Source organism: Salvelinus fontinalis, chromosome 18 (genome assembly GCF_029448725.1).
Source record: "Salvelinus fontinalis isolate EN_2023a chromosome 18, ASM2944872v1, whole genome shotgun sequence".
Lineage (NCBI taxonomy): Eukaryota > Metazoa > Chordata > Actinopteri > Salmoniformes > Salmonidae > Salvelinus > Salvelinus fontinalis.
Window position 1 is genome coordinate 45,002,773 of NC_074682.1, and position 23,027 is coordinate 45,025,799.

The window sequence follows — 23,027 nt, forward strand, 5'->3', positions numbered from 1 at the left end:
CACCAAGGACATACAGTATAAAGACAAGACAACATGAGACACCAAGGACATACAGTATAAAGACAAGACAACATGAGACAGTAATGACATATAAAGACTATACAACATGAGACACCAAGGACATACAGAATATAGACAAGACAAAATGAGACAGTAAGGACATACAGTATAAAGACAAGACAACATGAGACAGTAATGACATATAAAGACAACATGAGAAAGTAAGAACATACAGAATAAAGACAAGACAACATGAGACACCAAGGACATACAGTATAAAGACAAGACAACATGAGACACCAAGGACATACAGTATAAAGACAAGACAACATGAGACACCAAGGACATACAGTATAAAGACAAGACAACATGAGACAGTAATGACATATAAAGACAACATGAGACAAAGGACATACAGTATAAAGACAAGATAACATGAGACACCAAGGACATACAGTATAAAGACAAGATAACATGAGACACCAAGGACATACAGTATAAAGACAAGACAACATGAGACACCAAGGACATACAGTATAAAGACAAGACAACATGAGACAGTAATGACATATAAAGACTATACAACATGAGACACCAAGGACATACAGTATAAAGACTAGACACCATGAGACACCAAGGACATACAGTATAAAGACAAGACAACATGAGACAGTAATGACATTAAAAGACAACATGAGACACCAAGGACATACAGTATAAAGACAAGACAACATGAGACACCAAGGACATACAGTATAAAGACAAGACAACATGAGACAGTAATGACATTAAAAGACAACATGAGACACCAAGGACATACAGTATAAAGACAAGACAACATGAGACACCAAGGACATACAGTATAAAGACAAGACAACATGAGACACCAAGGACATACAGAATAAAGACAAGACAAAATGAGACAGTAAGGACATACAGTATAAAGACAAGACAACATGAGACACCAAGGACATACAGTGCATTCGGAAAGTATTCAGACAACTTCCCTTTTTCACATTTTGTTACTTTACAGCCTTATTCCAAAATGGATTAAATAAAACATTTTCCTCAGCAATCTATACACAATACCCCATGATGTCAAAGTGAAAACTGTTTTTTAGAAATGTATTAAAAATAAAAACAGAAATACCTTATTTACATAAGTATTCAGACCATTTGCTATCAGAGTCAAAATCGAGCTCAGGTGCATCCTGTTTCCATTGATCATCCTTGAGATGTTTCTACAACTTGATTGGAGTCCACCTGTGGTCATATTAATTGATTGGAGATGATTTAGAAAGGCACACAACTGTCTATATAACGTCCCACAGTTGACAGTGCATGTCAGAGCAATAACCAAGCCATGAAGTTGAAAGAATTGTCCGTAGAGCTCCGAGACAGGATTGTGTTGAGGCACAGATCTGGGGAAGGGTAACCAAGAACACAGTGGCCTCCATTATTATTAAATGGAAGATGTTTGGAACCAGCTAAACTCTTCCTAGAGCTAGCCGCCTGACCAAACTGAGCAATCGAGGAGAAGGACATTGGTCAGGGAGGTGATCAAGAACCGGGTTCCACTGTGGAGATGCAAGAAGCTTCCAGAAGTACAACCATCTCTGCAGCAGTGATGGAACTCTTTGGCCTGAATGTCAAGCGTCACGTCTGGAGGAAACCTGACACCATCCCAACGGCGAAGCATGGTGGTGGCAGCATCATGCTGTGGGGATGTTTTTCAGTGGCAGGGACTGGGAGACTAGATCGAGGCAAAGATTAACCAAGCAAAGTACAGAGAGATCCTTGATGAAAACCTGCTCCAGAGCGCTCAGGACCTAAGACTGGGGCAAAGGTTTACCTTCCAACAGGACAACAACCCTAAGCACACAGCCAAGACAACACAGGAGTGCCTTCGGAACAAGTCTCTGAATGTCCTTGAGTGACCCAGCCAGAGCCCGGACTTGAACCCGATCGAACATCTCTGGAGAGATCTGAAAATAGCTGTGCAGCAAAGCTCCCTATCCAACCTGACAGAGCTTGAGAGGATATGCAGAGAATAAACTCCCCAAATACAGGTGTGCCAAGCTTGTAGCGTCATACCTAAAAATACTGAAAGCTATACTCGCTGCCAAAGGTGCAGAAATTTGCTTTGATGAAGTTAAAAAAATAATGTAATCCATTTTAGGATAAGGCTGCAATGTAACAAAATTTGGAAAAAGTCAAGGGGTCTGAATACTTTCCGAATGCACTGTATAAAGACACACGGTTTGTGACTGACACTAACACACAATGCTAAAAACACGCTATGGAATCGGGTGGGTTATCTCTAGACTCGCTGCTTTTCCACAACATGCCTTCCAACCTCCCCTCTGGAATGCTAAGTAATCACGGCGCATTAGCTTGTGTATGCTAACGGGGTCTGAAATCGCACAGGGGAGACACGGAAGCAGTATTTATAGGTCAATGAAAAGAGGAGACGGATAAAAATGACACGGGAAAGGGACAAAGCAGGAAAATACCCGTTGTTTTGGTCGGGATGTTTTCTTCAGGTAGAGAGAGAGGGGGAATGGGGAGGGGAGACTGAAATACAAAAGGTTAGCCTAGCCCTGTGGTGCTACTGTAGGTGAAGGAGGGGTGAAGGGATTGCCAGACACACTGGGTTCATTGCAGGTTGACATTTCAAAGGTTAACATGCAAAAAAGGAGATTTAACTTCAACTGAACAAAATATAAAAGTAAAATGCAACAATATCTATTTTTTTACTGAGTTACAGTTCAGGAAATCAGTCAATTGAAATACATTCATTAGACCCTAATCTATGGATTTGTTAGTCACATCAGAAAACCAGTCAGTATCTGGTGTGACCATAATTTGCCATACGCAGCACAACACAACTCCTTCGCATAGAGTTGATCATGCTGTTGATTGTGTCCTGTGGAATGTTGTCCCACTCCTCTTCAAAGGCTGTACGAAGTTGCTGGTTTTTGGCGGGAACTGGAACACGCTGTCGTACATGTTAATCCAAAGCGTCCTAAACATGCTCAATGGGTGACATGTCTGGTGAGTATGCATGCCATGGAAGAACTGGGACATTTTCAGCGTCCAGGAATTGTGTACAGATCCTTGTAACATGAGGCCATGAATTATCATGCTAAAACATGAGGTGATGGCGGCGGCTGAACGGCACGACAATGAGCCTCAGGATCTCGTCACGGTATCTCTGTGCATTCAAATTGCCTGTTATGTTCCCCAGTTTCTGTGTTGTAGTTTGTATTTGAGTGTGTGTGTTTCAGGAGATGGCTTCCTGAAATTCTCCCCAAGCAGCTGATTGGTCAGCCCCAATTGATGATTGGAGAGCGGACCCCGCCCCCTCGTCAGGACGCAGCTGTCTCCAATTACCAATGCCTTCTGAAGCTATATAAGCCAGTGTTCTGTTGCTCAGAAGGAGATTATTGCAGAGAGAGAATGCAGAGAGAATTTGATTTTGATATAGAGAATTCAATTGCTGAAAACTGTGTTGGTTGTTTTTCAGGGAGCTGAGGGTTATATATTGTTGGTTATTTATCAGAAAGCGATTTGGTATGTACTGTGTTAATTTGTTGCATTATCAGATAGAGCTTATTTGATGTCCTTGGTTTCTTAGTTTGTTTGAGTGATTATTTGTTCCCAGGGGGGAAGGGTAAGCCACCTAGGGAGTGCTTAGGCAAGAGGCCCGCGGGCATACATATACCCGTAGTATATTCACTGTCTAGGCACACTAGGTAAGACCTGGGCGGACCACCCCCTGTATTTTGGTTAGGGCACCAGATGGTGCTAAGTTATGTAAGTAGTGGGTAGGCAGGTAAGGTAGGAGAGGTTGCTTTGATAGTTACTTTCTTTGCTTTGGTTCAGTCCAGCCCCTTTTCCCCATATTACCGTGTAAAGGAATAAAATCCTAGTAACCGGTCAATTCTGCCTTTTGTCATCCTTTCTCACACCTACAATCCCATACCTCTTTCACTACACAGGGAGTTGAGTTGTAGCAGGGTCTTAATTTCCCTCTACATAGAGGCGTGCGTAACATAATGGGGGCTCATCCGTGATTTGAACCCGGGACCTCTCGCACCCCAAGCGAGAATCATACCCCTAGACCCAATTATGTTACGCACGCCTCTATAAACAAATTTGTGCACAACATTTGAGAGAAATTCTATTTTTGTGTGTATGGAAAATGTCTGGGATCTTTTATGTCAGCTCATGAAACATTGGACCAACACTTTACGCGTTTATATTTTTGCTCAGTGTAAAAAACGACAACACGTACAGACACCCATAAATAGGCCCAGGGCCGGGTGACCACTGGTTCAGGTGTGTGTTTTAGTTCAGTAGTACTCACGTTGACAGATTGGGCTTTCCCATACTTGGCTCTCATCTTGGGCTCCTTGATGGTAGCCAGGTTGGTGCCGGTGACGGTCAACATGGTGCCGCCACTGCAGAAGAAGAAACAGTCAATAACAACCCTCAAACATTACAATAACATCATCCTATTAAAACATTCAACAAAGAACTTCACTGCGATTCCTGTCTTTTATAAGATTAGAGAAGGCACAGTGTGTGTCCCAACTGGGCCCATAGAGCTCTGGTCAAAAGTAGTGGACTATTTAGTGCAGTGCTTCTTAAACATTTCCTTGGGGAATCCCAAACATTTCACAATTTTGTTGTAGTCCTGAACTAGCTCACCTGATTCAACTAGTCAAGTGTTTGATGGTTAGTTGGCAAATTGAATCAGTTGTGCTAGTTCTGGAAAATATAAAATATATGGAACAGCTGGGAGTCCCCGATAAGAGGTTTGACAACCACTGATGTAGGGAACAGGGAGTCATTTTGGACAAATCCCATATCTTCCAGAGAACCATGCGCTTCCCGAATACATTTAATTTTAGTCCAAGTGAAAAAGACCCTCCAGCTATGGCATTAATGTTAATGCCCACTCTCACTGTAGAGTATTTGATCTGTTTTACGCACTCTATCACAGATAATGATGGTAACACTAAGGCTCTTACTTGCATATTAAAAGCTTGTTTAAACTCTAATAGTGCTTTGTGGAAGGGACCAAAAAACTTGATTATTACCTCAATGAACACCTCCAATGTCTAAAACCCAAAATTATATTCTCACACTCAGGCACGTGGTGGTATACTGGATGTGCAGGCTTTTGTTCCAGCCCAGCACTAACACACCTGATTACACTTATCGTGGTCAGAAACAGGTGTGTTACTGCTGGGCTGGAACAAAAGCTTTCACATTCAGACTGTCATTGCTGCTTTCTGACCTTTGTAACCTTCAACCTTTTCAATTCGCCCAACAATGACCAACAGGGGCAGGGGAAACATGGGCAAGATTACAGGCCCCCCCAGACACCCCCTCGTAGCCACAGGGTGCTGAACTTTCCAAAACACACTGACGTAACGCAATGTGGCAGACCTGAATTGGTTAGCATGCAGGCTAACTTGTATTAGGCCAACTTGCTCGTCTGGTTAGCATGCAGACTAACTTGTCTTAAGGTTACTACAAACTTCACTCCATTGATCTACGTGCGTGCCCATGGATGGAGTCTTTTGTTAACATGATATCCTCGCCGCTCCCACTTTCATTCACAAGGGGGTGATAGCTTTTGTGAAAGCCAGGAAGAATCGCCTTTCCATCCTAGTAGAAGCTATCTGGCTAAAAACATAGCACGCCAGCTAGCCTTTTCAACGTCGCAAATCTCCATGTGAAATAATCCGTTTTCAAAAAAATGTTTTAAATGCCCTGGAAAATACTTTTATACTTGCCAGTGTAACCTAAAACATTATCCCAGTTTGAATACACAAGCAGCATATCATTCTCATATCAGCTAAAACTATCATGTTTGTTCACATAAAAAAGCACATGGCTAGCTAGTTGGCTACAGCAGGTTCTACTAGTTGGCTACAGCAGGTTCTACTATTTCACAATAGCTGTAATCACTAGTTATTACTTATAAACAAAATACCCTTTTGGATGGATTCCTGTTGTTTGGTTTACTGTTTGAGCAGTCGCAGAGATTATATTTGGTTATCAATGCAAAGTAGGCTACTTTGATGAATAGCCTATATAGCCCCCACTGTATTATCAGGTTGTAAAAAAGTTTGTTGAATGACAGAGCATATCACAAGGAGCTGCCCCTTTTTTGTCGAAAAATGACATTGCAGGCTGAACACCAGTAACTCAGCAGAAGCTGGAGAGTAACAAGTGCGAGTCGTGTCACCGACGTTGCGTAGTGCACGTGTTTTGTCGTATCCACTGTTATTGTTTGCAGGGGACGCGGCGACGAAATTAAACACAAGCCGTGATTGGCCGAGAGGAGTAACAGCCAATCCTCTGGGAGCGTTGAGACAAACAGCAAACGAGAAAGCCAGCAAGGTTACTGCCCCTTCTAAGGCTAATACTAAATAATGCTATCAACTTTTTATTTCTTCATCTTCACTACTTCACACTTCTGTTCCAAATGAGATCGCTCGCCTCCTCGCACTTCTCATCGGTAGTCTGTTGATCGTCTCTCTCCCCGTAGACGTATCAAATTTTACTTGTCACATACACATGGTCAGTGTAGCGAGTGTAGCGAAATACTTGTGCTTCTGGTTCCAACAGTGCAGTAATATCTAACAAGTAATCTAACAGTTCCCCCACAACTACCTAACACACACAAATCTAAAACGGGCTAAAGAGAATATGAAGAAATACAGTTGAAGTTGGAAATTTACATACACCTTAGCCAAATAAATTTTAACTCCGTTTTTTACAACTCCTGACATTTAATCCCAGTAATAATTCCCTGTTTTAGGTCAGTTAGGATCACCACTATTTTAAGAATGTGAAATGTCAGGATAATAGTAGAGAGAATGATATTTTTCAGCTTTTTTTTCTTTCATCACATTCCCAGTAGGTCAGACGTTTACATACACTAAATTAGTATTTGGTAGCATTACCTTTAAATTGTTTAACTTGGGACAAACATTTCAGGTAGCCTCCCACAAGCTTCCCACAATGAGTTGGGTGAATTGTGGCCCATTCCTCCTGACAGAGCTGGTGTAACTGAGTCAGGTTTGCAGGCCTCCTTAATCACACAAACTTTTCCATTCTGCCATCACATTTTCTATGGGATTGAGGTCAGGGCTTTGTGATGGCCACTCCAATACCTTGACTTTGTTGTCCTTAAGCCATTTTGCCACAACTTTGGAAGTATGCTTGGGGTAATTGTCCATTTGGAAGACCCATTTGCGACCAAGCTTTAACTTCCCCACTGATGTCTTGAGATGTTGCTTCAATATATCCACATAATTTTCCATCCTCTTGATGCCATCTATTTTGTGAAGTGCACCAGTCCCTCCTGCAGCAAAGCACCCCCACAACATAATCCTGCCACCCCCGTGCTTCACGGTTGGGATTGTGTTCTTCAGCTTGCAAGCTTCCCCATTTTTCCTCCAAACATAATGATGGTCATTATTGCCAAACAGTTGTATTTTTGTTTCATCAGACCAGAGTACATTTCTCCAAAAAGTACAATCTTTGTCCCCATGTGCAGTTGCAAACCGTAGTCTGGGTTTTTTATGACAGTTTTGGAGCAGTGGCTTCTTCCTTGCTGAGCGGCCTTTCAGGTTATGTTGATATAGGACTCGTTTTACTGTGGATATAGATACTTTTGTACCTGTTTCCTCCAGCATCTTCACAGGGTTCTTAGCTGTTGTTCTGGGATTGATTTGCACTTTTTGCACCAAAGTACGCTCATCTCTAGGAGACAGAACGCATCTCCTTACTGAGCTGTATGATGGCTCCGTGGTCCAATAGTGTTTATACTTGCATACTATTGTTTGTACATATGAACATGGTACCTTCAGGCGTTTGGAAATTGTTCCCAAGTATGAACCAGACTTGTGGAGGTCTACAATTTTTTTCTGAGGTCTTGGCTGATTTCTCCATGATGTCAAGCAGAGGCACTGAGTTTGAAGGTAGGCCTTGAAATACATTCACAGGTACACCTCCAATTGACTCAAATGATGACAATTAGCCTATCAGAAGCTTCTAAAGCCATGACATCATTTTCTGAAATGTTCCAAGCTGTTTATTCCAGGGTCAGTTGGTTATACCTGGAATACTTCTCCTGTCTTATCCAGTGTCCTGTGTGAATTTAAGTATGCTCTCTCTAATTCTCTCGTTCTCTCTTTCTCTCTGAGAACCTGAGCCCTAGGACCATACGTCAGGACTACCAGACATGCTGACACCTTGCTGTCCCCAGTCCGCCCGGCCTTGCTGCTATTCCAGTTTCAACTGTTTCTGCCTGCGGTTACGAAACCCCTACCTGTCCCAGACCTGCTGTTTTCAACTCTTAATGATCGGCTATGAAAAGCCAACTGAGATTTATTCCTGATTATTATTTGACCATGCTTGTCATTTATGAACATTTTGAAAATCTTGGCTCTCTCTAATTTTCTCCTTCTCTCTTTCTTTCTCTCGGAGGACCTGGGCCCTAGGACCATGCGTCGGGACTGCCGCCCGTGGTGACTCCTTGCTGTCCCCAGTCCGCCTGGCCTTGCTGCTATTCCAGTTTCAGCTGTTCTGCCTGCGGTTATGGAACACCCACCTGTCCCAGACCTGTTGTTTTTCAACTCTTAATGATCAGCTATGAAAAGCCAACTGAAAATTATTCATGATTATTATTTGACCATGCTTGTCACTTATGAACATTTTTGAACATCTTGGCATAGTTCTGTTATAATCTCCACCCGGCACAGCCAGAAGAGGACTGGCCACCCCTCATAGCCTGGTTCCTCTGTAGGTTTCTTCCTAGGTTTTGGCCTTTCTAGGGAGTTTTTCCTAGCCACCGTGCTTCTACACCTGCATTCTAGCTGTTTGGGGTTTTAGGCTGGGTTTCTGTACAGCACTTCGAGATATTATCTGATGTACGAAGGGCTATATAAAATAAAATTGATTGATTGATTGATTGGTTTAAAGGCACAGTCAACTTAGTGTATGTAAACTTCTGACCCACTGGAATTGTGATACAGTGAATAATAAGTCTGTAAACAATTGTTGGAAAAATGACTTGTGTCATGCACAAAGTATATGTCCTAGCCAACTTGACAAAACTATAGTTTGTTAAAAATAAATTTGTGGAGTGGTTGAAAAACGAGTTTTAATGACTCCAATCTAAGTGTATGTAAACTTCCGACTTCAACTGTAAATATATGGATGAGCAATGGTCGAGTGGCATAGGCAAAGTGCAATAGATGGTATAAAAAAACAGTATATACATATGATATGACTAATGTAAGATATGTATACATTATTAAAGTGGCATTATTGAAAGTGGCAGTGTTTAAAATGAATAGTGATCCATTTGTCTTCATCACACTGTCTGTGTGGGTGGACCATTTCAGTTTCTTGTTTATGTGTGCGCCGAGTAACTTTTGTTTCATGAAGTCCATGATCATCTCCTTTGTTTTGTTGACATTGAGTGAGACATTGTTTTCCTGACACCACACTCTGAGTGCCCTCACCTCCTCCCTGTAGGCTGTCTCATCGTTGTTGGTAATCAAGCGGGGCGGCCTGCCACTGAAGTGGGTCTAGGGTGGCCGGTAAGGTGAAGGTGATCTGAACCTTGACTAGTCTCTCAAAGCACTTCATGATGACAGAAGTGAGTGCTACAGGGCGGTAGTCATTTAGTTCAGTTATCTGAGGACGTGGCTAGGGATGTCGGCTGGGACAGCAGCCTTGCGAGGGTTAACAGGTCTAAATGTTTTACTCACGGCGGCCACAGAGAAGGAGAGGGGGGCGCAGTACTTGTTAGCGGGCCGCGACGGTGGTTTGTTTGGAAGTGTGACGTCGGTGTCCGTGACGTGGCTGGTTTTCTTTTTGTAGTCCGTGATTTCCTGTAGACCCTGCCACATACGTCTTGTGTCTGAGCCATTGAATTGCGACTCCACTTTGTCCCTGTACCGGCATTTCGCTTGTTTGATTGCCTTGCGGGGGGAATAACTACACTGTTTATATTCAGGCATATTCCCAGACCTCTTTCCATGGTTAAATGTGGTGGTTCGCGCTTTCAGTTTTGTGTGAATGGCACCACCCATCCACGGTTTCTGGTTAGGATAGATTTTAATAGTCACAGTGGGTACAACATCTTCAATGCACTTCTTTATAAATCCACTCACCAAGTCAGCGTATGTTATTCTCTGAGGCTGACCGGAACATATCCCAGTCCGCGTGATCAACACAATCTTGAAGCGTGGATTCCGATTGGTCAAACAGTGTTGAATGGTTCTAGTCACGGGTACATCCTGTTTGAGTGTCTGCCTATAAGATGGTAGGAGCAAGATGGCGCCGTAGTCGGATTTGCCAAAGGGAGGGCGGGGCAGGGCTTTGTATGCATCACAGAAGTTACAGTAGCAGTGGTCTAGTGTATTACCCCCACCTGTAGTGCAATCAATATGCTGATTTAGATTTCAAATTTGCTTGGTTAAAATCCCTAGCTACAATAAATGCAGCTTCAGGATATATGGTTTCCAGTTTACATAGAGTCCAGTGAAGTTCCTTTAAGGCTATCTTGGTGTCTGCTTGAGGGGGAATGTACACAGCTGTGACGATAACTGACTTCTTGCCGGCTGTTCTTGCCGAATTCTCTTGGAAGGTAAACTGGCCGGCATTTGATGTGAGGAATTCTAGGTCGGGTGAGCAGAAGGACTTGAGTTCCTGTATGTTGTTATGATTACACCATGAGTCGTTAATCATGTAGCATACACCCCCGCCCTTCCTCTTCCAAGAGAGGTGTGTATCTCTGTCGGTGCGACGCATGGAGAAGCCCGGTGGCTGAACTGATTCCGACAACATATCCCGAGACAGCCATGTTTCCGTGAAACGGAGAACGTTACAATCTCTGATGTCTCTCTGGAAGGCAACCCCCTTGCTCGGATTTTGTCTACCTTGTTGTCAAGAGACTGGACATTGGCGAGTAGTATACTCGCGAGCGGTGGGCGATGTGCACATCTACGGAGCCTGACAAGGAGGCCGCTCTGTCTGCCCCCGCCGTTGTCTTGGGTCGGCTTCTGGGATTAGATCCATTGTCCTGGGTGGTGGTCCAAACAGAGGATCCACTTCGGGAAAGTCGTATTCCTGGTCGTAATGTTGGTAAGTTGACATCGCTCTTATATCCAATAGTTCTACCCGACTGTATGTAATAAGACTTAAGATTTCCCGGGGTAGCAATGTAAGAAACAATACATAAAAAAGCAAAATACTGAATAGTTTCCTAAGGACTCGATGCGAGGCGACCATGTCTTTCAGCGCCAACTACCCACCGTGATGTCTCCATGGTGGTTTGTTCCGTTCCCCCTAGCGACTGACTGCCATTTTGTGTCTAGCGGCTTCAGGTCTGTTTTGGCGCCCTTGAGACGCAACTGCCAAATCATCAAAAAGCACTTGGAAATACTTTGTGCTTACTTACTCCAGGGTAGCCATTTTTTTTTTGTGTATTTTTTTCCCCAAGTGGATGCTTTTTTTTTCTCCCACCAAAGCTATCCAAAGAGCACTGCTTACTTGTCTCTGAGCAACACAGCTTATTCAGAGCCTATTCAAATTAAGTTTCCTCTAGGTACAGATCTAGGATCAGATTACCCTATCCTCAAATCTAACCTTAACCATTAGCGGGGGAAATCCAAACTGACCCAGGATCAGCATCTAGGGTCAATTTCACCTTGTGAGTGCACATTGTGTCCTCACCTGGATCCACTCCCCATTGAACTTGTTTTCAATCTACAATCTCTATGTGTCCATATAAGCAACTATAAATGCATATTAAAAGGTGCACTTCATACATTTTTTAATTCATATCCATGTCCAGCAGCACCATACATGTAGTAAAACATATGAGTTTTCAGTTGAAAAGTGTTGGGGAAGGGGAAAGGGGGATACCTAGTCAGTTGTACAACTGAATGCTTTCAACTGAAATGTGTCTTCTGCATTTAAACCAACCCCTCTGAATCAGAGAAGTGTGGGGGGCTGCCTTAATCGACATAGAAGTGTGGGGGGCTGCCTTAATCGACATACCACTGTATGTCGATTAAGGCAGCCCCCCACACTTCTCTGATTCAGAGGGGTTGGTTTAAATGCAGAAGTGGGATGAGTGGGTTGACTGCCTTGCTCAGGGGCAGAATGACAGATTAATACCTTGTCAGCTCGGGGATTCGATCCAGCAACCTTTCGGTTACTGGCCCAACGCTCTAACACCAAGTCTACCTGCCGCCAGTTGAAGTGTCCCTTTAATACCTATTATGTACAGTATTTCAAATGCATTGCAAGACAGGTGGCACAGAGCGTGTTCCAAAAATATATCACTTCTGTGAAATACATTGTGTCAGAAACAGTTTATACATACTATATAAATTTAAGTAGAAGACTAAGTGTTGTTGTTCATTAGCTTACTCCAATGTAAACAGGGGTGGTAGGGTTAGGGGAAAATAATAAAAGAAAATATATATTTTTTAAATATACAGTACCAGTCATGTTTGGACACACCTACTCATTCAAGGGTTTCTCTTTATTTTCACTATTTTCTACATTGTAAAATAACAGTGAAGACATCAAAACTATGAAATAACATATATGGAATGATGTAGTAACCAAAAAAGTGTTCAACAAAAGATGGTTGAGATTATTCAAAGCAGCCCCCTTTGCCTTAATGACAGCTTTGCACTCTCTTGGCATTCTCTCAACCAGTTTCACCTGGAATGCTTTTCCCACAGTCTTGAAGAAGTTCCCACATATGCTGAGCACTTGTTGGCTGCTTTTCCTTCACAATGCGGTCCAACTCATCCCAAACCATCTCAATTGGGTTGAAGTCGGGTGATTGTGGAGACCAGGTCATCTGATGCAGCACACCATCACTCTCATTCTTGGTCAAATAGCCCTTACACATGCTGGAGGTGTGTGGGTTCATTGTCCTGTGGAAAAACAAATTATAGTCCTACTAAGCGCAAACCAGATGGGATGGCGTATTGCTGCAGAATGCTGTGGTAGCTATGCTGGTTTAGTATGCCTTGAATTCTAAATAAATCACTGAAGGTGTCACCAGTAAAGCACCCGCACACCATCACACCTCCTCCTCTGTGCTTCACGATGGGAACCATAGATGCAAAGATAATTTGTTCACCTACTCTGCATCTCACAAAGACACGGAGGTTGGAACCAAAAATCTTACATTTGAACTAATCAGATGAAAGGACAGATTTTCCACTAGTCTTGTGTCCTTGGCTCGTGTTTCTTGGCCCAAGCAAGTCTCTTCTTCTGATTGGTGTCCTTTAGTAGTGGTTTCTTTGCAGCAATTTGACCATGAAGGCCTGATTCATGCAGTCTCCTCTGAACAGTTGATGTTGAGATGTGTCTATTACTTGAATCTGTGAAGCATTTATTTTAACTGCAATTTGTGAGGCTGGTAACTCTAATGAACGTATCCTCTGCAGCAGAGGTAACTGAGTCTTTCTTTCCTGTGGCAGTCCTTATGAGAGCCAGTTTCATCATAGCGCTTGATGAAAAACAGCTTCTATCTCAAGGCCATCGGACTGTTAAACAGCCACCACTAACATTGAGTGGCTGCTGCCATACATGTAAAAAATGTATCACTAGCCATTTTAAACAATGCCACTTAAAATAATGTTTACATACCCTACATTACGCATCTCATATGTATATACTGTACTCGATACCATCTACTGCATCTTGCCTATGCCGTTCTGTACCAACACTCATTCATATATCTTTATGTACATATTCTTCATCCCTTTACACTTGTGTGTATAAGGTATCTGTTGTGAAATTGTTAGGTTAGATTACTCGTTGGTTATTACTGCATTGTCGGAACTAGAAGCACAAGCATTTCGCTACACTCGCATTAACATCTGCTAACCATGTGTATGTGACGAATAAAATTTGATTTGATTTGATTTGGTTTTTGCGACTGCAGAATTGACTGACCGTCATGTCTTAAAATAATGATGGACTGTCGTTTCTCTTTGCTTATTTGAGCTGTTCTTGCCATAATATGGACTTGGTATTTCACCAAATAGAGCTATCTTCTGTATACCACCCCTACCTTGTCACAACACAACTGATTTGCTCAAACGCATTAAGGAAAGAAATTCCACAAATTAACATTTAACAAAGCACACCTGTTAAATGCATTCCAGGTGACTACCTCATGAAGCTGGTTGAGAGAATGCCAAGCGTGTGCAAAGCTGTCATCAAGGCAAAGGGTGGCTACTTTGAATAATCTCAACCAGCTTTTGTTTAACACTTTTTTGGATACTACATGATTCCATTTGGGTCTCCCAAGTGGCGCAGCGATCTAAGGCACTGCATCTCAGTGCTAGAGGAGTCACTACAGACCCTGGTTTGATACCAAACTGTATCACAACTGGCCGTGATTGGGAGTCCCATAGTGCGTTGCACAATTGGACCAGTGTCTTCAGGTTAGGGTTTGGCCGGAGTAGGCTGTCATTACTATTTCCGGGAGCATCAACAGTGTTATCTGCCTACCTGGTAGCTACTGGTTTACATTCAGATAAAATTCAGAAATGAACTCAACTCAGTTTTTCTAGATCATTCTATCGAGCCCATTTTGCATCAGAATCCACTTCCTGCTCTGCACACAGCTTGTGTTTGTTCATAAATATTGCAGCAGCAAACTGTCACGCCACATTGTCTCATTTGAATAAGTCAGTGAGTATTTATTCAGTCTTTGCATCGACTGCAGTACAAACTACAGGTGTAATTACACCTATCCATTCCTTTCAGATCTCTACATAGAATTAAAACACAAATTAAACTGTATTGTCCAACAAAAGATCTAAAGCAATCTGTTAAGACCAGTCAAGACCAGTACCATTCAGTTTAAGACCCTCACCTAGCGATGCTCCAGTCAGGTTCGATCTTAAAGATGGTGGGGTCATCGGTGTAGTTGAATTTGACCTCTGGGTTTCTGAGCTCAGCTGAGTTGATGTCCACCATGACGGGGGTACCTCCTGGACTCTGACCCGCCGGGGTCACACACACCATCTCCCTGGCACTCCGCCTGGAAGGGAAGAGGGAGTGTGTAACATGAAGGAAAAGCATGTCATACATACACACACACACGCTCTAACTAAGATGAGGGCCACACGAGGCACACTCACACACAGAGACAAAAAAAATAACACCACACGTAACCTCTGCTCTGTAAAGATCTTCAACAATGCTAAACATGACACACACACACACCCAACCACACAAGAACTCTAAGGGAGTTTTCACACATTGTTCTGAGCTATAGTTTGAATCATAGTTCGGTTATTTGTATTTTTTTTTTATTTTGTCTGTTTGGTTTTACATTACCAAATAACAAACTAACTAAAATGCCTTAACAAAACCACCTTTTCTTGAAAGTCATTAGTTTATTGGATAAAAATGCTCAAGTTAAATCGATCTATGACTATCAAAAAGCATAACTTGTGTGTCCCAAACTTCATATTACTGTCACTTTTGTCTTCCAACAACATCCCGGAGGAAAAAGCGTAATAGAAACTAACTGTGACTTGAATAGTGAATTTATTCAGTAGACTATATCCCTGGTACAGACCCAGTCTCCCCAAATCTGCACTGGATGCGCTCATAAATGCATTGCTACTCAAAGAATGTTTCAGAGATATGAAGTTATGGTACTGCATGCATTTCATCAAATGCTTTCAGTCAAACAACCACTAATACTGTGGGCCTCTGGTTATTGTCCTGTGTTTGGTCTGGACTGCAGTCTCACCTGCAGCCAACCACACCATGGTATGAAATCGGACCGCGACCACCCTTTTTGAGTGAACCACTGTGCGTTGTTTAGTGCGCTCCCGAGGGCTGATAGTGTTCACCAGTCCAAATGAACCCAACTAAGTGGGAAAACGCTCCCGATGTTCAGAAAAAAACCTCCAAACCAATTTGGTGTGAAAGCACCATAAGAGCGCCAAGAACAGCAGTCTATTTCTCCCTGACTGATCTGGAGTGTCAGCCGTCTCTTTCTCCCTGACTGATCTGGAGTGTCAACCGTCTCTTTCTCCCTGACTGATCTGGAGTGTCAGCAGTCTATTTCTCCCTGACTGATCTGGAGTATCAGCCGTCTCTTTCTCCCTGACTGATCTGGAGTGTCAGCCGTCTATTTCTCCCTGACTGATCTGGAGTGTCAGCCGTGTCTTTCTCCCTGACTGATCTGGAGTGTCAGCCGTCTCTTTCTCCCTGACTGATCTGGAGTGTCAGCAGTCTATTTCTCCCTGACTGATCTGGAGTGTCAGCCGTCTCTTTCTCCCTGACTGATCTGGAGTGTCAGCTGTCTATTTCTCCCTGACTGATCTGGAGTGTCAGCCGTCTATTTCTCCCTGACTGATCTGGAGTGTCAGCCGTCTCTTTCTCCCTGACTGATCTGGAGTGTCAGCCGTCTCTTTCTCCCTGACTGATCTGGAGTGTCAGCTGTCTATTTCTCCCTGACTGATCTGGAGTGTCAGCTGTCTATTTCTCCCTGACTGATCTGGAGTGTCAGCCGTCTATTTCTCTCTGACTGATCTGGAGTGGAAGCAGTCGCTTTTTCCCTGATTGAGCTGGAGTGGCAGCCTTCTCCCTGACTGATATGAAGTGGCAGCAGTCTCAGAGACTGCCGGTCATCACAATGTGATGCAACCTCCCCCGACATGCAGCCAGCTGTGCTGTGTTATGAAAGTTTTTTGTGGTTTGGCTTTGTTAGCCAAACGTTGCACTCTGCAGAGTAGGTTACTTCCAACACCTTGACAAAATGTTGTGTTGGCAAAGCAGACATCCAAAAGATGTAGTGCGTGTTTGTACATCAGTATAATGTGAGGGATCTTGTGACTGTATTGTGTGTTTGTGTGTTTGTGTGTTTGATTTTGTGCGTGTGCGTGTGTAAATGTTTTCCTACATTATCAGGACAAGAATGTCCTGACAAGAGACCAGAACATTTTGAAAAGTCTGGACTGTTTTCATGACCAGAATTTGTTAAAATTCTATTTTAGGCATAAGGGTTAGGTTTAGGGTTTGGTTTCACCAAGTCCAAGACCTGTTGAAGCCGCATTGCATAACACATTCATTACATGGTGAATCAGAAAGTTCCACCCAAAAAATCAAAAGGAAGTTTGTTCTGAAGTGTCTGTCCTATATCTGAGAGATATAAGAAAGATTGGGATATTTTAGTTTATTTTTTACATGCATTTAACCCTTTGTTATTGGCTCTAAACAGTCTAAGCCCTGTATAAGCAGGGGGAGGGGGTTCTACTAAGCCATCTGGAATTATTTTAACATCATATCAAGGATCATTTTACAATTTCATTTTCAATTTTAAGACCCCTTGAAGCATAAAAAATATAAATAAAAAAGAATACCTTTTTATTTGACTTGGCTTTACTGCTATTAGCCCATACAAATGCATTGGATAACAGAGTCACTACATGGAACAGATAGTCCCCTCAGTTTCTGTCTTATATCTGAGAAATATCTTTCATGTATTTAACCCCTTATTTTTGGCACTAAACAGTCTCCCTATGTAGTGCATTCAGAACGTTTTCAGACCCCTTAACATTTTCCACATTTTGTTACGTTACAGCCTTATTCTAAAATTAATTAAATGGTTTTTTTCTTCATCAATCTACACACAATGCCCCATAATGACGATGCGAAATACATGTTTTTAGAAATGTTCTTTTAAAATACCAGATTTACATAAGTATTCAGACCCTTTGCTATGGGACCTCAAAATTGAGCTCAGGTGCATCCTGTTTCCATTGATCATCCTTGATTGGAGTCCACCTGTGGTAAATACATGATTGGACATGTTTTAAAATTGCACACACCTGTCTATATAAGGTCCCACAGTTGACAGTGCATGTCAGAGCAAAAATCAGGTCATGAGGTTGAAGGAATTGTCAGTAGTGCTCCGAGACAGGATTGTGTCAAGGCACAGATCTGGGGAAGGGTACCAAAAACATTCTGCAGCATTGAATGTCCCCAAGAGCACAGTGGCCTCCATAATTCTTAAATGGAAGAAGTTTGGAACCAACAATACTCTTTCTAGAGCAGGCCGCCCGGCCAAACTGAGCAATTGGGAGAGAAGGGTCTTAGTCATGGAGGTGACCAAGAACCTGGTGGTCACTCTGACAGAACTCAACTCCAGAGTTCCTCTGTGGAGATGGAAGAACCATCCAGAAGGACAACCATTTCTGCAACCTTCCACCAATCACTCCTCAGTAAAAGGAACATGACAGCCTGCTTGGAGTTTGCCAAAAGGCACCTAAAGGACTCAGACCATGATTGACCAAGATAGAACTCTAGAAGCGTTACGTTTGGAGGAAACCTGGCACCATCCCTGCTGTGAAGCATGAGTGACAGCATCATGCTGTGGGGATGTTTTTCAGTGGCAGGGACTGTGAGACTAGTCAGGATCGAGGGAAAGATAAATGGAACAAAGTCCAGAGAGATCATTGATGAAAACCTGCTCTAGACGGCTCAGGACCTCAGACTGGGGCAAGGTTCACATTCTAACAGGAAAATGACCCTAAGCACACAGCCAAGACAACGCAGGAGTAACTTCGGGACATGTCTCTGAGTGGCCCAGCGAGAGCCCGGAATTGAACCCGATTGAACATCTCTGGAGAGACCTGAAAATAGCTGTGCAGTGACGCTCCCCATCCAACCTGACAGAGCTTGAGAGGATCTGTAGAGAAGAATGGGAGAAACTCCCCAAATACAGGTGTGCCAAGCGTGTAGCGTCATTGCCAATAAGAGGCTGTAATCGCTGTCAAAGGTGCTTCAACAAAGTACTGAGTCCTTTAGCAAAAAATCTACAAATAAAACCGCTTTTGTGTCATTATAGGGTATAGTGTGTAGATTGATGAGAGAAAAAAGAATTCAATCCATTTTGGAATAAGGCTATACTTTCCGAATGCACTGTACTTCCTTTCATTTTTCCAACTGGTACCGGGGGATCTTCAGATGAGTCATTTTGGCCTGTGGTTGTCCTAGAGCAAAACAACCAACATGTACGTGTTTGTGAGTCTCACCTTCCCACGGAGGAGTCACAGCGTGTAGCCCAAACTATTTTGGTTGCTACAGAAAGAAGTTGGCAGATTGGCTGTACCAACTTCAGATGGATCCCACGATGTTGTGGGGGTTGTAGAGCAAAACAGAGAACACAATCGTGTTCTTGAGAAGCCAAACCGTTCAGACGCTACAGACAAATTTTGGATGTCTCATGGTCTGACAAACACTGCTCGAGCTCTATCATCTTTCCCCGCAGATGCGGAAGTGCGACATAGGCGGATGCGGTGGATTGAGACACATCCAATGCAAATAACAGATCTCTAGCTTAAACTGACAGATTTTTGTGGGGAGTTTTTTATTATGCTAATTTGATTTATGAGGCGGCGCAGATGTGGACCTTAGGGTTAAGGTTAGGAGTTCAGGTTTTGGGGTTAAAGTTTTGGGTTCAGGGAAAATAGCATTTTGAATGGGAATACAAATTCACGTCAAAAAAGCTACGTGTGTGGGTGTGGAGGTATGTGTGTTCAGGCTGTATGTGTGTGTATATTTGAATTTATCAAGGATCCCCAACAGTTCCTGCCAAGGCAGCAGCTACTCTTCCTGGAGTCCAGCAACATTAAGGCAGTTATATACAATTTAAAAAGTGATCTGACATTACATTTCACAACACTTTTCACAAAACATTGTGTTCCCTTAGGGGACTACTCTACTACCACATACCTACAATACAAAATCCATGTGTATCTGTGTGTTGAGTGTGTGTTTTATCATGTGAATGTACTTGCCAGCGCTTGTCTGCGTTTGCATGTATCTGTGCCTGTGTGTGTGTCTCTTCACAGTCCCCATTGTTCCATAAGGTGCATTTGTATCTGTCTTTTAAATCTGATTCTACTGCTTGCATCAGTTACCTGATGTGGAATAGAGTTCCATTTAGCCATGGCTCTATGTAGTACTGTGCGCCTCCCATAGTCTGTTCTTGACTTGGGGATTGTGAAGAGACCTTTGGTGGCATGTCTTGTGGGGTATGCAACTGAACAATAGTCTAGTTGCGACAAAACTAGGGCTTGTAGGACCTTCCTTGTTGATAGTATTGTTAAAAAGGCATAGCAGCTGTCACGCCCTGGCCTTAGTATTATTTGTTTTATTTATTATTTTAGTTAGGTCAGGGTGTGACATGGGGTATGTGTGTATTTTGGGGTATTATATGGTAGAGGGGGTGTTGGTTGTAGTTTATGGTTTTGTGTTGAGTGTATGTGTCTAGCTGTGTCTATGTTGGGTGTAGTTGTCTAGGAAAGTCTATGGTGGCCGGAATGGGTTCTCAATTAGAGACAGCTGATTTCGGTTGTCTCTAATTGGGAGCCATATTTAAGGCTGCCATAGGCTTTAGCTGTTTGTGGGTCATTGTTTATGTTTATGTCTATGTTATACGTTTGTAGCCTGTGTGTGCACTACGTTTTATTAGCTTCACGGTCGTTTATTGTTTTGGCTAGTTCGTAAGTGTTTTTGTTTCGTTTTGCCTTCTTCTAAAATAAAAGAGATGGCTTATTTTCCAAATGCTGCGTTTTGGTCCGGCAATCCTCCACACGATCGTGACAGCAGCGCTCATTGTGGACAGACTTCTCCCCATCTTAGCTACAGTTCTATAAACATGTTTGACCATGACAGTACACAATCCAGGGTTACTCCAAGCAGCTTAGTCACCTAGTGAATGATTTGTCCCAAATACAGTGCTTTTATTTTTTTAAATTTATTTAGGACTAGCTTATTCCTTGCCACCCATTCTGAAACGAATTGCAGCTCTTTTTTAAGTGTTGCAGTGATTTAACTCGCTGTAATAGCGGACGTGTATAGTGTTGAGTCATTCGCATACATAGACTTTACTCAAAGCCAGTGGCATGTCATTAGTAAAAAGTAAAAAGGGGCCTAGACAGCTGCCCTGGGGAATTCCTGATTCTACCTGGATTATGTTGGAGAGGCTTCCATTAAAGAACACCCTCTGTGTTCTGTTAGACAGGTAACTCCTTGCCCACAATAAAGCAGGGGGTGTAAAGCCATAACACACGTTTTTCTATCTGCAGACTATGATCGATAATGTCAAAAGCCACACTGAAATCTAACAAAATGGTTCCCACAACCTTTTTATCAACAATTTCTCTAAGCCAATCATCAGTCATGATTGTGCCCTGCTTGTTGAATGTCCTTCCCCATAAGCATGCTGAAAGTCGGTTGTCAATTTGTTTACAGTAAAATAGCATTGTATCTTGTCCAAAATTTTTACCAAGCGTTTACTAAGGGTTAGTAAAAGGATGATTGGTTGGCTATTTGAGACTGTAAAGGGGCTTTACTATTCTTTGTTAACATAATTACTTTTCCTTCCCTCCAGGCCTGAGGGCACACACTTTCTAGTAGGCCTAGAACTTATATTTTTTTCTATATATTTCACCTTTATTTAACCAGGTAGGCTAGTTGAGAACAAGTTCTCATTTACAACTGCGACCTGGCCAAGATAAAGCAAAGCAGTGTGACAAAAAACAGCACAGAGTTGCACATAGGATAAACAAAAGTACAGTCAATAACACAATAGAAATATCTATATACAGTGTGTGCAAATGGAGTAAGGAGGTATGGCAATAAATAGGCCATAGTAGCGAAGTAATTACAATTTAGCAAATTAACACTGAAGTGATAGATGTGCAGATGATGATGTGTAAGTAGAAATACTGGTGTGCAAAAGAGCAAAAAAGTAAATTAAAACAAAATGGGGATGAGGTAGGTAGTTTGGTGGGCTATTTACAGATGGGCTGTGTACAGCTGCAGCGAACGGTAAGCTGCTCAGATAGCTGATGCTTAAAGTTAGTGAGGGAGATATAAGTCTCCAACTTCAGCGATTATTGCAATTCTTTCCAGTCACTGGCAGCAGAGAACTGGAAGGAAAGGCAGCCAAATGAGGTGTTGGCTTTGGGGATGACCAGTGAGATATACCTGCTGGAGCGTGTGCTACGGGTGGGTGTTGATATGGTGACCAGTGAGCTGAGATAAGGCGGAGCATTACCTAGCAAAGACGTATAGATGACCTGGAGCCAGTGGGTCTGGCGACGAATATGTAGCGAGGGCCAGCTGACGAGAGCATACAGGCCACAGTGGTGGGTGGTATATGGGGCTTTGGTGACAAAACGGATGGCACTGTGATAGACAGCATCCAGTTTGCTGAGTAGAGTGTTGGAGGCTATTATTATTTCATAATTTAATCAGTTATATATGGATGTGTAGTGTCAGCATTTGTTGCTAGCAAGTCATGCTTAAGTTTACTAATCTTACCAATGAAAAAAATCATTATCAGTGGGTTTTGTCAGTGGGTTTTGTGATGAATGAGCAATCTGATTTAATGAATGATGGAGCTGAGTTTACCTTTTTGCCCAAAATTTCATTTGAGGTGCCCCAAAGCTTTTTACAATCATTCTTTATATAATTTACCTTTCTTTCTTAGTATAGTTTCGTCTTCTTTTTTTCAGTTTAATCACATTATTTCTCAATTTGCAGTACGTTTGCCAATCGGTTTGCAGCCACACTTATTTGCCATTCCTTTTGTCTCATCCCTCTCAACCACACAATGTTTTAATTTCTCATCAATCCGCAGGGATTTAACTGTTTTTAATGGGTGCATGCTTATTAGTAACTGGAATAAGCAATTTCATAAATATGTCAAGTGTAGAGTCTGGTTGTTCCTCATTACACACCACAGAGCAACAACTATTCTTTACATCAACAACATAGGAATCACTACAAAACTTATTGTATGACCTCTTATACACTATACTAGGCCCAGTATTTGGAACGTTGGTATTCCTAGATATAGCTACTATATTGTCACTACATCCGATGGATTTGGATACTGCTTTAAATAAAAAATCTGCAGCCTT

The 23,027-nt window shown here is 42.5% G+C and overlaps 1 protein-coding gene across 1 annotated transcript in view; it reads right to left on the reverse strand.

Moving 5' to 3' along the window:
- LOC129815622 (plexin-A1-like) overlaps nucleotides 1–23,027 on the reverse strand; it is a 474,873-nt gene that overhangs the window by 83,502 nt on the left and 368,344 nt on the right. Inside the window, exons 16-17 of the mRNA XM_055869594.1 lie at nucleotides 14,948–15,115; nucleotides 4,370–4,463 (exon numbers count right to left, since the gene is read on the reverse strand). Of these exons, the coding sequence (XP_055725569.1) occupies nucleotides 4,370–4,463; nucleotides 14,948–15,115 (262 nt within the window). The remainder of the gene's footprint in view (nucleotides 1–4,369; nucleotides 4,464–14,947; nucleotides 15,116–23,027) is intronic.